Source organism: Suncus etruscus, chromosome 20, assembly GCF_024139225.1.
Source record: "Suncus etruscus isolate mSunEtr1 chromosome 20, mSunEtr1.pri.cur, whole genome shotgun sequence".
Classification (NCBI taxonomy): Eukaryota; Metazoa; Chordata; class Mammalia; order Eulipotyphla; family Soricidae; genus Suncus; species Suncus etruscus.
In genome coordinates this window covers 28,788,971-28,803,002 of record NC_064867.1, presented here as the reverse complement: position 1 = coordinate 28,803,002, position 14,032 = coordinate 28,788,971, and the positions used below count along the sequence as shown (strand labels likewise).

At 52.5% G+C, this 14,032-nt stretch overlaps 1 protein-coding gene across 2 annotated transcripts; it reads right to left on the bottom strand.

Moving 5' to 3' along the window:
* Positions 1 to 4,828: 4,828 nt before the first annotated feature.
* ABTB1 (ankyrin repeat and BTB domain containing 1) lies at positions 4,829 to 13,919 on the bottom strand. Of its 2 annotated transcripts, none has more exons than XM_049766528.1 (12): positions 13,756 to 13,919; positions 11,699 to 11,761; positions 11,556 to 11,611; positions 10,730 to 10,874; positions 8,061 to 8,220; positions 7,924 to 7,969; positions 7,606 to 7,722; positions 7,404 to 7,522; positions 7,149 to 7,247; positions 6,745 to 6,912; positions 5,476 to 5,676; positions 4,829 to 5,392 (listed from the first exon to the last, which is right to left on the bottom strand). In XM_049766528.1, exons 5-12 carry the CDS (start codon positions 8,112 to 8,114, stop codon positions 5,186 to 5,188), a joined length of 1,011 nt encoding a protein of 336 aa, XP_049622485.1. In that variant the 5' UTR covers positions 8,115 to 8,220; positions 10,730 to 10,874; positions 11,556 to 11,611; positions 11,699 to 11,761; positions 13,756 to 13,919; the 3' UTR covers positions 4,829 to 5,185. The 2 variants fall into 2 exon arrangements, with proteins under 2 accessions (XP_049622485.1, XP_049622484.1); XM_049766527.1 differs by having other exon boundaries at positions 13,773 to 13,919.
* Between the last annotated feature and the right edge of the window lie 113 nt (positions 13,920 to 14,032).

Genomic DNA, 14,032 nt, shown 5'->3' with positions numbered 1-14,032 from the left:
GGTGGGGCAACCCTGTGGTGCCAGGTCCACCAATGGCAAGACAAACACTTTGAGTCCTGTATATCTCTCTGGAGTGTGTGTGTGTGTGTGTGTGTGTGTGTGTGTGTGTGTGTGTGTGTGTGTGTGTGTGTGTGTGTGTGTGTGTGTGATCTACCAGGGAAGTAGGATTCTCTGGACTGAGCCCCCTTCACCCCTGAACTCTCACCAGCTGTGGGGATTGGCAGGGGTGCCAATGGAACCTTATACAGAAATTCTCCAGGACTCAGGCATTGAAAGCTAGTGAAGTACCAAGCTGTCCAGATGATTTAAAATCCCTTTGCTTCCCAAGAGAGTGAGCCTGGCCACCCACCCTTCCTGTCACAGCACCAACACCCTGACACTGGGTGCCTGGACCTTTCCCATCAGAAGCCCCAGCTCAGGGTGAGGGAAACCAAACTGGGGGCCCCTGTGCAAGCTTTGCAACGTGAGAGACACTGATGCCTTCGTATGTATGCTCAGGTCTCTTTAAGATGACTTAAAGAACTGAAGCATGAAGCCTTGAGTGTGGTCCCTAGCATTTTTGAGTCATCCTGGCCCCTGAGCACAGACTAGTGGGACCCTAGTACCCCTCCAAATGTTGAGAGAGAGAAGTAAGAGGCCACTTGCTCTGGTGCGCACTTATGAATCTGATGCCAGGAACCAAGCAGTGGCCTCACTCTCTCTCTCGGTGCCAGGAATTAAATAGGACATTGAGGGTTATGCAGTTCTCCAAGCAAAGAGCACACACACAGATTTTGTTCTTTTTTTTTCCCTGCGATGGGGGGTAGAGGGGGTAGATATTGCATAAATATTACAAAATGGGTGGAAACTAGTATTTTTCTTTACAGACTTGCTTCAAGTAATGAGTGGGGAAGGGCCAGCAATGGAGGTGGGGGAAATCCATACTGGCATCAACCTCAGACACATAACTTGGAGAGGCCCCAAAACTGAACGATCAGGAAGCTTCTCCTCCAGGCCTCCAAAGCAGCCCTTATTGGGAAAAACAAAGCCTACCCCCAAGGGGAGGGAGAAAAGCTTATGTCATTATTTGTAAGTTTAACAAACAGGAAGTGGTTACAGAAGTCATTCTGATGCTTGAAAGTTCAATTGTTTGTTTTTTGTTGTTTTTTTTTTTTGTGGGGGGGGGGGGTTTGGGCCACACCCGGCTGTGCTCAGGGGTTACTCCTGGCTGTCTGCTCAGAAATAGCTCCTGGCAAGGCACGGGGGACCATATGGGACACCGGTTGTTGTATGAAATAAATGATGTGGTAACCTCAGAGGATGAATAGGCACCGGTAGCAGACCCAGGTTCATACTCTGACAACCCACATAGTTCCCCATGAGGAGTGATCCCTGAGCCCAGAGCCAGAGTAAGGTCTAAGCATTGTCGAGTGCGGCCCCCAAAACCAAACCAAGCCAGAGCCTAAATGGAAATGCTTCATCATGAACAAACCGCAGCAGTCCGAGCATGTTGTGAGCATGTCTGCACTTTGCTTCCTGACCAAAATGACTTAGCACAGCTCTGTAGGTGCTGCTGTCCTCCTTCATTACCTCCTCTTGGGTGGGGGTAAATGAGCCATCCCCACATCCCCTATTACAAGCTCTCCATTTCTTTCAGCTACTGCTTATTTCACCATTGCTCAACTGCTCTTTTTTTTTTTTAATTTTCTTTATTTAAAACAAGTTTTTTGAACTTTGATGTATATTGGACTCTCATACCCACAGTTAAACTCTCTTTTTTGGGGGTGGGGGCACACCTGGTGATGCACAGGGGTTACTCTTGGCCATGCACTCTGAAATCGCTCCTGGCTTGGGGGATCAAACCTCGGTTCATCCTAGGTCAGCTGTGTGCAAGGCAAACGCCCTACTGCTGCGCCATCGTTTCGGCCTCTTAAGCTCCTCTTTTTTTTTTAATATTTTATTGAAACCACTGTGATTTCCAAAGTCCTTCACAGTTGGGTTTCAGACTTACAATGAAATAGAGCCATTCCCACCACCAATGTTCCCCAAGTATATCCCATACCATCCCTCTGCCCCCTTGCCTGCCAGTATAACAAGCCCATTTTAAGTTTATATTGTTAAAGTTTGTGTCTCTTGATTCTATTGTGTTACCATTGGCTTGGATATTTAGTTCTGTCCTTTTTTAACATTACCAAGGCACCTGAGACCACTGGTACCTGACCCCCATCCTTTCATATTTGTGTTTCTAACCTCTTCCACTCAGTTTCTTTCCTTCTCCTCACTGTACTCTGGGGACAAGGGTGTTTTTTTTTTCCTGCCCCCCCCTCCCATCAAGGTTGTTTTAACTAGTCTTTCTCCAGCTGTGAGAAACAGGGCCTCTCCAGTTAGGCTAGAATAGTACATACATGCATTTCCCAATAATACATCTGAAAATTATTTCTCCAGCTTTCTCTGGGAGGCAGAAATGAATGAGCCTGGTCGAGTGAGGTACTGTGTGGGTGTTTATTCTAGAAGCTGATGGAAGGTAATAGGTAGCAGATATAAACTTAACTTTCAGCCACATCCTTGGTTCCTTCTGGAATATACCCAATTTGTGAGCCTGGGGTAGGGGCAGTGGTAACCCTGTACTTTTCAGTGACCCTGAGCAGCGTTTCCCAAGTTCAGGGCCTCCATAAGCTGCACCCCATCTTTTTGTGAGGACTTCCTGATCCTGCCCAGCGATGAACCCCAATTTACCCCCAAGGATGCCTTTCTACAGAAAGCTCATTTGATCCGGAGAAGCGGGGACATGATAGGGTATGGGTGACTGGGAGGTCCCATACCTTGGCTGTGGGGGGCCCATCTGCTCCCCCTACTATTCTCAGAGAACCATTAAGTTTTGAACTGAATTTTTGCCCTGAACTCAACCACATTAAAGTCTTACTCGAAACCCCCCAGTAGAACTAACTGGGTCTTGAGATTTGCTCTTCAAGCTCATATTCTCCTATATCTTGCTTGCCTATTTCTTTGCTTGCTTATTCCTATTCTGGAGATGCTATGTTCACATTTTCCCTCTTTACCTCCCATCAACTTCTTTCTAAGCAAATTTCGTTCTGTGCTTCACATACACACAGCTTTCAAGTGGTAGCTATTAAGAGGGTTAACAGCCCCCCTGATACCTATGAAAGAAGTGTATTATACTTTTCAAAGATCTTTCACTTGGAGGGCTGGGAGAACACATATTAAACATGCAGCAGATGTGGGTTAGATTCCTGACACTGCATGTTTCCAAGTATTAATGCGGACAACCCTGGAGGGTCCCAGCTGTCCAGAGGCCAGGGATCCCAACACCACAGGGTCCAGTAACACCACCTCCCTGAAAACCGCCAGTGGGGCCCCAGAACTTCCTGAGCACACAAATTTTTTTTTCTGTTTTGTTTTGATTTGGGGCCACACCCGTGGCGCTCAGAGGTTATTCCTGACTCTGCACTCAGAAATTGCCCCTGGCAGGCTTGGGGGGCCATATGGGATGCCAGGAATCAAACCTGGGTCCATCTTGGGTCAGCCACATACAAGGCAAATGCCCTACCGCTGTGTTATCCCTCACAGGCTGAAAGCATGGGACAGGGAGGCCAGGCCATGCAGCAGTCCGGGTCTTATTCAGGCACCCAGTGTGCTGTGCTCCCCTGAGCTGCTGGGCCCTTCTCCTTGGATCCCACACAGCAGGACCGCCTAAATAGCTTCATTGTGGCACTTAGGGTTCAACCCCACAGCCTCAACTCTGCCCGCTCTTTCCTGAGCACAGTCAATACTTTGTCTCTAGATCTTGGTTACCTGGGATGGGGCCCCACATTTGTTTAATCAACACTCCATTTAACTAGGCTTGGATGCAGTGACTCACTCGATATTCCACGCCAGCTGAGGAGGAAGTGATTACCAAAGTCACTCCCAATTTACAGGTAGGTAGACTGAGGCAACAAGGCGGTGCCTAGGCAGTAAGTGGTACAGCCACAGTGAAGCTTGTGGCTCTGATCAGGCTGAACCCTCCAGGCATCCCCACATGTTCCTACAGGCCAACTACCTCAGAAATTTGTGCTGACCTGCTGTTCACCCCCAATGTTCATCACCAGCCATGCCAAGAGGACTGAATGAAGATGCCTGGGGAGGGGATCCTACCCCCCACTTCCAGAGAAGGACTGAGCAAGGCAGGAAGGGTAGAGACACATGGAGCAACATGGCCGGCTCTGTGGCCTCCCAAGCACCTACTGGGGCAGATACACATATAGGCCTCAGATGTGGGTGAGGAATCCCACATAGCTCTTGAGGAGACTGAACCCCTGTAGCCAACCCTCTCCAACCCAGCAGGTCCAGACAATGAGGGCACCAGGGTCTGTGTGGTGCAAGCTGGCCAGTGACACCGCCAATTCTAGGACCCCACAGGCATGGGGCATACTCAGTTCCAGGGTCATTATGGTTTCTCCAGAAAGAGCTAGAAGAGAAGACGGAGCACAGCAATAGAGTGTTTGCCTTGCATGCAGCTAATTCAGGATGGATGGTGGTTTGAATCCCGGCATCCCAGATGGTCCCCCGAGTATGCTGGGAGGATGTCTGAGCACAGAGCCAGAAGTAACCCCTGAGCATTGCTGAGTATGACCCCAAACAAACAAATAAACAAAAGAGCTGGAAGATCCATGCCCTGGAAGTTCCCCCACTCCCTGGAGGTACATCACAGGCTGGGGAAGGGGTGTGTGTGCCAACACAGCTGGAGAGCCTCCAGCATGGCCCCTGGCCCCAGCTTTCCCCACCCATAGCCCAAAAAGTGTGCAGTCAGGCCTGCTCCTGCCCCAAGGTCCCGAGGCCAGACACCTGCTCCCACAGTGAATTTGAGCTTTATTGCCACAGACATAGCTCACCAGCCTGCCCTGTGCGTGGTCACAGCTGGTGAGTTTGGGGAAGCAAAGCCAGCCAGGGCCCAGCAGGCAGCTGGAGGGAAGCGCTGAGAGTTTCCCTAAGCGCTGAGAGTTTCCCTAATTGCTGAGACTTTCCCTGAGTTCTGCCCAGCCTGGCCACAGGAGGCTGACTTCTACATTGGGGGAAGGGGACTCCCCCGCCTGGGGACCCTCCCCAGGGATTCCCCAGGCTCTTGGTGCGCTCCACTGAGCCCCAAAGTCCCCAGGACACCCTGGTGGGTATGTGAAGCAAGAGGCAGGCCGTGTGCAGGCCGAGATCAGCAGTCCAGGCCAATGGCCACCAAGAGGTCCTCCAGCGCTCGCAGCCGCTGCTGTGCCTCCTCGATGGCGCTGTAGGTCTGCACTGTGCTGGCCACATGGAAACGAATGTCATCCACCAGTGGGATAGAATCGGTCTCCTGCCGGGCTGCCACCGCTGCTGCCTCCTCCCGCACGGCCTCTGCAAAGTCCTCTCGCTCCACCAGCTGCTGTGGAAAGGCCGGCTCAGGGCATGTACTCACCAGGGTTGCCACCCGCCCTGCAGAGTCCCCCTATCCGGCCAGCCCACCTTTTCGATGACCTTGGCCATGTACTCGGTGCACTGGTCTTCCAGCCTCGCCAGGCGGAACAGCTTGGCCACGCGCCACACGCCCACCACGCTGTCCTCATCCAACAGCTGGGCCAGGCTGCGACCGCAGAGACGCTTCAGGCCGGGCAATAGGTACATGTCGGCCACACTCAGCACTTCGTAGGCCGCCTCCGGCAGCAGCTGCAGAGGGTGGTTGAGGGTGGTTGAGGCGGCCCCCGGGGCACATGAAATCACCCTGACCATGCACAAGGGGCCCAAAAACCTGACCTCAACCTCTCCTGAAAACTTTAAGAGAAAGGGCGCTGGAGAGATAGCATAGAGATAGGGTGTTTGCCTTGCATGCAGAAGGACGGTGGTTTGAATCCGGCATCCCATATGGTGCCCCGAGCTTGCCAGGAGCGATTTCTGAGTGTAGAGCCAGGAATAACCCCTGAGTGCAGCTGAGTGTGACCCCCCCCAAAAAAAACAAAAACAAACAAAAACAATTCTAAGAGAACAAGTCCACACAACCCTGTTTCTAGAGGCAGAAATGGAGGCACAGAGGAGGGGAACCCTCTTAAGATCAAACACTTCAAGTGTCTCTATAGAACCCAAGCTTGGACATAACAGGAGAATGGGCTAGGGGGAAGGGAGGGCAAGATGAAGGGGGAAGGAAGAACAGGCCACAGGAGAAGGAAGGATGAACCACAGGGGATAGGAAGATGGACCATTGAGGAAGAGAAGATGGGCTGCCGGGGGAGAGAGGACGGGGAAAAGAGGCAGGACTGCAGGGGGTGATAGGCTGGGCTGCAGGGTGAAGCAGAGGAGGTGGGTGGCCTGGCTCGAAGAAGCGGCTGGCAGGCTGGCAGAAGTTAGGATGGGGGACAATGTGCCCCTCTCCATTCTTCTCCCACACTTATGAGTTCTGAGAGTCCCCCCAATCCCCTCTAATAAGTGTGGTGCTGATGCATCCCCAAGTCACAGGCAGTGAACAGTGCCCCCAAGTTGCGGCCTCCAGCCTGTTCTGGTATGAAGCATTCACTAGAGGCAGCCAAGCTACCATGACAGCCACCATTGAGCTCACCATAAAATCTTCAGGAAGGTTGCTGGCCCCTGAGCATGGGGGCTATGGGGTAATGAGCTAGGAGGACACTCGCCCCTGCTAAGGTGAAATCCTGTTTTGGGGTCTTCTTTACCCCACTCCCTTGTGCTGCTGGAGGAGGAGCCCCTCCCCATGAGACCCTGTGCAGGAACCATCTAGGGCCCTACCTCCGTGTGGTCGCTGTAGATATAATAGAGCACGTGGGTGAAGACCTCTGGGGAGATGCCGTGCAGGGTGATGGCTGGGAGCCCACCTGAGACCTCCAGTTCCTCATTCTCCTGAAAGTGGTCGTCCAGCAGGGCCCGGAAGTAGTCGCTGCGGCCACAGAAGAAGGCCTGGGGAAGGCCTGGCTCAGGGGGACCAGGGGTGGGGCTAGAGGGGTGAGCCAGGGCAGAGGGCATGGGACTAGAGGCAGGGCAGGTCTTGGGGTGGAGCTGGGGCAGGGCATGGCCAAAGCTGGGTGGGTCTTGGGAGGTTGGGTCAGCCAGGCTGGGCCGAATGTGATGGACGGGGCCATGGGCAGGGTCAGGCCTGACTGGAGGAGCAGAACAGGACCAGGGCAGCACCAAACCTTGTGGCACAGGAAGCTGAGACCGTCCACGCGGAAGCACACATCTGGGCAGCTGTTGAAAGTGTCTGCGCAGGGAAAGGGCAACTCATCTAGATCGCCCTAGGGGGGAGAGAGGAGACAACAGTTGAGGCAAGGTGGGAGGTATGTGTGGTGGAATCAGGACAGGCCAACCTCTGGGCTAAAGAGAGGTAGGCATCCAAGGGAGAGTAGTTTCTCATAGCCACCTGCCCATCAGGCCAACCACTGGGCACTCACCCGGAGCTCAGGGGGCAGGGCGCCATCGGCCAGCAGGGCTAGGTCCTCCCGGAGCCTGGGGTCCTCAGGGGGCGGCTCGATGGTCAGTACCTTCACACATGTGCCAGGCTTGGAAGCCACTGCAGCAGGGAGCACAGTGAGGACACCATCTGGGCCTGACCAGCCCCAGCCCCCAGGGTTGTGTACCCCAAGCCACACGCACCGAACTCAGACACTTTCTCACACTTGGCCTCCAGGTCACTGAGCAGGTCCAACAGTTGGCACTGCTTGGCCAGACGCTCGCAGTCACTGACATGCTCCACACCTATGTCCAGGCGGCCTGTGGGGCAAAGGATGTGGTCAGGGTGGCCCCATGGGCCTGGTTTTCCCCATAGAGGAAGGATGCCTCCATGGTAGCAGTCCCAATGAGGGGACTAGATGGAGGGGTCTAGGCCTTATCCCATCCCTTCAGGGGGCAGCAGGAACCGCTTCATTCCAGTCCCACAGACCTCCCATCTCCCCACCCCAATTCTATAGTCACCTGTGTACAGGTACTGCAGCAAGGCCCCAAAGGCCACTGGGTTGATCTGTGAGCAGATATGAGGAGAGGCAGTTAGGAGCAGGCAGGCGCCCAGTAGAGTCCCCACTGCCATGGGTATGACCCAGAGAAGAACGCACCAGAGGGTGCCGGAGAACCACAACGCTCTTGCCCTTCCACTTGGTGTCTAGCATGTTGGCGAAGTAGGTGCTGCGAGCACCCAGCACACAGCGATGCGCCCGGAAGGGCCTCCCATGTACCAAGAAGACCACATCACTGTGAAGGCCCTGCTCCAGGAGCCTGTGGAAAGAGGGGCGCTCAGCCAAGTACGACCTCAGCTTAGCGCCTAGGCAGCAGCCAACTGCAGGCGAGAAACACACAGCCTACCCTACCGCATGCACACACACGTTTCCTCATCTTACACATATGTACATAGACATGGAGGTCCACTCAGGACCCCTCACCACACGCCCACAGTTTGCCATCCCACACACACACATGCCATCCCACCAGACACATGTCAACGCATATGCATATCCATAATGGTTCCCATTGACACATTCACACATTCACATGTCCATAAATATTCTTCAATATATTTACATACTATCAAACTCCCACATGCACCCCTCTCCCACATTCGCACATCCACACACTTACACAAACTCTCATACTTTAATATCTGTTCTCACTCTTTTTTTGTTTTTGTTTTTGTTTTTGGGCCACACCCGGTGTTGCTCAGGGGTTACTCCTGGCTATCTGCTCAGAAATAGCTCCTGGCAGGCACGGGGGACCATATGGGACACCGGGATTCGAACCTACCACCTTCGGTCCTTGATCAGCTGCTTGCAAGGCAAACGCTGCTGTGCTATCTCTCCGGGCCTTGTTCTCACTCTTAATATACATGCTCATATACTCTCACAAATGCACTGATCTCAGGCACTCTTGCCCTCTTACACTCGTGCATATTCACTCTGAAACAGTCTCACTCTTGTTCTCACATATGCACTTTTACACAGTCACTACACTCACCCACTGTGACACTATACACTCAGTCACACACACACACACACTCATACATTCACAAGCTTGTATCACTCTTGCTCATATTCACACAACTATGTCATGGCCACAATTTGGAAGAAGCTGAAAACCAACAGGCCTGCTGTGGAATGGCCCTGGCTTGATTAACTGAGACCGGATCTCAGAGAGATCGTGCCCCTGATAAGTGATCGTGGTAGTTCTCAAGCTTAGCTTATTGATCGTTGCAAACATTTTATTTGGCCTAAATATGAATCTCCCTTCTGCTGTACTAAGTATGTATATAACCGAGCATTTGCCTCTTTCCCTGGAAAACTTAGCATCAAGAAGAAGCTGAAATAACTAAGTTATTTAGTTAGTTCAACACAATTAGTTATTAATAGAATGTCCTGCGCTTATTGCCTTGCTGCCCTGTCTTCTCAGATGAAAGGAATGTTTGTTTTGGAATGACATATCTGATGCTAAGGTACTCCTACTGACTTGCTAATCTTTTACCTCAGAAATAACATCCAAGGGCTGGAGTGAAAGCACAGCAGTATGTGTATTGCCTTGCAAGCTTCCGACCGACCAAGGACGAACCGGGTTCAATCCCGAGTCTGACAGGAGCAATTTCTGAGCGCAGAGCCAAGAATAACCCCAAAGCATCACTGAGTGTGACCCCAAAACATACAAACAAACAAAAGTAACATCCAAGATTTGGCCTGGAAGTAACAATGGGTTGTTAAGAAAGCTTTTCCCAGGTAGATTTGCCCCCTTTTAATTAAGCTTGTCTCTTACAATCAGACTTTGCTCCCTTTTTACTAAAACCTGCCTTTTAAAAATCGCTCCTGGCAGGCATGAGGGGGACCATATGGGATGCCAGGATTTGAACCACCATCCAGGATCAGCTACCTGGAAGGCAAATGCCCTAGGCAGTGCTATTATCTCTCAGGCCCCAACTAATCTTTTAATTTACATCAGAATTGACACACAGGGTCTGGCCTAAGAGGAAAAACTTTGAGATGTTAAAATTTGCCCTCTTTAGGGCCTGAGCAATGGAACAGAAACAGGGTGTTTGCCTAGCAAGCAGCTGACTAGGGATGGACTCAGGTTCGATCCCCAGCATCCTATATGGTCCTCTAGCCTACTAAGAGCAATTTCTGAGTGCAGAGCCAGGAGTAATCCCCAAACACCACTGAATGTAGCCCAAAGATTAAAAAATAAAATAAAATAAAGTTTGCCCTCTTTGATCCCAGGAAACTTCTGGCTCAAACAAACTCGTCTGTCTTCTGAGTGAAGCTTATCTTTTAGAAAGTTTGTAACCCACATTATAGTCATGTGAATCATTTTGAAGAAACTCATGGATTGAACAATGTGTACTGATAAGCTTTTGTTAACGAGAAAGAAATGTTTGACTCTGCAAAGAAGCAAATGGGACCTATTTTTTTTTTACATACCACAAAAATTATGGCTTGAAAAAAAATCTTGCTTAAATTGCCCTTGTAATCATCAATAACCCAGAGTTCAGATTCACTCCCATTACTGAGTGTGGTCTGCTAGTCTCACTTTGCTGAATCCTGCATCCACTTTGCTGAGGGACCCCAAGAATTCCCTTAGTGTCCGGACCAAGACAGGCAGGGCACAAATATGCACAGATTTACTCACACACTGATAGGCTCTCATATGCTCAGTTACATACACTTACTCTCAGACACTTACACTCTTGTCTCACACAGCACACACTCTCACATCACATAGTCACACACACACAAGCCATCCCAGCACTTACCGCTGCAGGAAGTCGTCATAGTAGTCCCGCCTCCGACAAGACGCTGTCACTTGCTTGTATTCCCTCAGTGCCCGACGGACGCCATCGCTCAGCGCCCCATACAGGCAACGCTCACCGTCGAATGTGTTGGCCTCACAGCGTGCCCCTGTGGGTGCGACTCCTGGCTCAGCTACCCAAGCTTCCTGCTGCCCACAGCCCTCTTTCAGCACAGGAGATCCTTCCCAAAGCTTTCCTGGGCCCACCTGGACTCCACCATCCATCCATACATCCACTTGCCCACCCAAACCTCAGCCAGACATCTGGCTATCAAACTGGAACTTCCCACAGAGTGTTCACAGTATTCGCTGCCCACACAGCCTCAATGAATAGACCAAAGGCAGGACAGAAGCTGCCAACAGAGGGACAGGGAAGGTCACTGTGCTGTGACCCAGCATAGGAACTAAATAGGGAAGGAGTGGGCACAATGACCTGCAAAAGGTGGCCTCCACGGGAGGAACCACAAGTGCCAAGGCTGTGTCACAGAAATAGCGTGGGGTGCCCACAAGGGAGAGCCGGCTACTGTGGGCCAACTGGGAAGACCTTCCCAAACCAGGCACAATTTTCCAAGGTTCTCAAGGCATAGAAGCTGTTGCTGTGACATTTCTCTATGTGTAGGGCAGCCTATAAGGGGTGTCCACATACTACATCTACAAAGGCAGCAATGCCTTGAGCAGTGGGAGGGATGGCACAGAGTACACGAACACACACACACATACACACACACACACACACACACACACACACACACACACACACATATGCACGGCCAGCCCAGGACATTTCTCACCATTGGCTAGAAGATAGAGGACCAGCTCCTCATGCCCGCAAAGGCAAGCATAGTACCTGTAGTGGAAAGGCAGAATAGGGCAGGTGTCAATCAGGGCTATAGGGCCCCGACTCCCACCCCGCACCTGCCCACCGGGTACTCACAAAGGTGTACTGTCCCACTTGTCACGCACATTCACCTCTACATCTCGCTGCTCCAGCAGGTACCTGGAAAGGGGGCCGGAAGCCAGGTCTAGGCCAAGTGCATGTTGTGGGAGAGGAGTGAGCCCCAGGATTCAGGGAAGAGGAAAAGCAGGGGGTGTGGTGGGCAGGCAGACCTGAGGTAAAAGGGCACCCAGACCCAAGGAGCAGACCACAGGGGTGGTCTGGCACAGGGGCAGAGGGAGAGCTGCAATGAACAGAGGCCGAGAACAGCTAGGAGGAAGCGAGGAGGAGGAGATGGAGGAATTGGAGGAGGTGAAAGTGGTGTTTGAGGAAGTGATGAAGAATATGTCAGAGGTGATGAAAGAAGAGGAGGTAGGGGCCGGGAAGGTGGCGCTAGAGGTAAGGTGTCTGCCTTGCAAGCGCTAGCATAGGACGGACCTCGGTTCGATCCCCCGGTGTCCCATATGGTCCCCCCAAGCCAGGGGCGATTTCTGAGTGCATAGCCAGGAGTAACCCCTGAGCGTCAAACAGGTGTGGCCCAAAAACCAAAAAAAAAAAAAAAAAAAAAAAGAAAAAGAAAGAGGAGGAGGTGATGGAGGTCTTAGAGCAGGGGTCTCAAACTCAATTTACCTGGAGGCCGCAGGAGGCAAAGTTGGGGTGAGGCAAGGCCGAATAAGGGATTTCGCTTACCAAATATTCGCAATAAAAAAAATCGCAAAAAAAAATCTCATTAAACATTTGCATACCCCGAATGGAACTGCTCGGGGTATGAGAATGTTTAATGAGATTTTTTTTTTCTTACTAGTGCGATTTTTATTGCTATTATTCGGTAAGTGAATAATCACGAATACTGCGATATTTGAAGGCCAGCCGCGGGGCACAAAATGTTGTACGGAGGGCCGCAAACGGCCCGTGGGCCGCGAGTTTGAGACCCCTGTCTTAGAGTGATGGTGCTGGAGAGGTGAAAACGGTGTTAGGGGAGGTCATGGAAAAAGTGATGGTGTTAGAGATATAAGAGGAGGTGACAGTGCAGTTAGAGGTGATGAAATTGGTGATGGAGCCCTTAGAGTAGTGAGTGTTTAGGTGTTAGAGGCAGTGGTGGTGGTGGTGTTAAGGCAACTGGTACTCAACTGTGGGCTGACTGGGACAGAAGAAGGGGATGGAAGCACAAATCTAGGAAGAGTTCTATCTGGAATGGAGGCCCCTGGGCACCTGCCAGGATTTTGGGGTTGGGGGGGGGGAGTTGGACAGCAATATCCATGCAGCTATCACTGCGGAGCCCAGCTGGGGGCCCAGCCAGGATGGTCAGGGAGATTTTAGGGTAGCAACTGTCTACCTAACGACTCCCAGGCACCAGGCATGGGGACAGTAGGCAAGGGAGGGAGCTATGAGGAAAAAGGAAAGGAGGTCAGCAGGGGCAGAGACTAGCGCAGGAGCTCAGGACCTGGAGGAGCTCAGCTACAAGCGATGGCCATTTATTTCGGCCCTCAGGTGGCCTGAGCTGCGTTTTCGCAGTTTTAAGAAGGCCGGTGTTGATGGGGATGGGTGAAGGGAGAGAGAGGGGCATGTACAGGGCAATCTGGGGTCTCATAGTTCGGGCATCTGCGGCGGTAGGGAGAGAAGGGGAGGGAGGAGACTGGAGGAAGGGAAGGAAAGGGAGAGAGAGAGGGAGGGAGAGACATACAGACACAGAGACAGATAAACACAGAGACAGACACAGTGACAGACACAGGCAGAGAGACAGACACAGAGACAGAGACAAAGACAGACACACAGGCAGGCAGGCACAGAGACAGACAGAAGAGAGGGACAGAGACAGAGAGACAGAGACAGGCAGACAGAGAAACAGAGACAGACAAGAGCTTGCTGGAATCCAAGCCCGTCCCGGCCCCGACGCCTCGGAGGGCAGCCTTGCTGTCTTGCCCTTCAGTCCGGCCCCCGTTCTCTGGTGCAGTTCATGCAGAGGCCCTCTCCTGCACGAAGCCCTCGGGGCCACCCCCAACCAGACCTCCGGCACCCCACGCCGCACCTCTTCCCTTCCTGTCCCTTCCCCGCACCTCCCGGGGAACCTCACCGCACGCGGCCCACATCCCCCTTCCTGCAGCTGGCGAACAGGTCGCTGGTGTCCATGGCACGGACGGGCTCGGACCCGGGGCCAGAACGACCTCGGGCAGGGGCAGCGCCAGTGGATGTAAACACACACCCGGCCCACCCCGGCCTGCTCCGCCCTCCCCGGCCAGGCCCGGCCCGGCCCCGCTCCACCCCGCTCCGCAGCGGCGCCTGGTGCCCGGAGGAACGACCCGGTCCAACCTGCAGCGGCACCTCGCGCCGGGA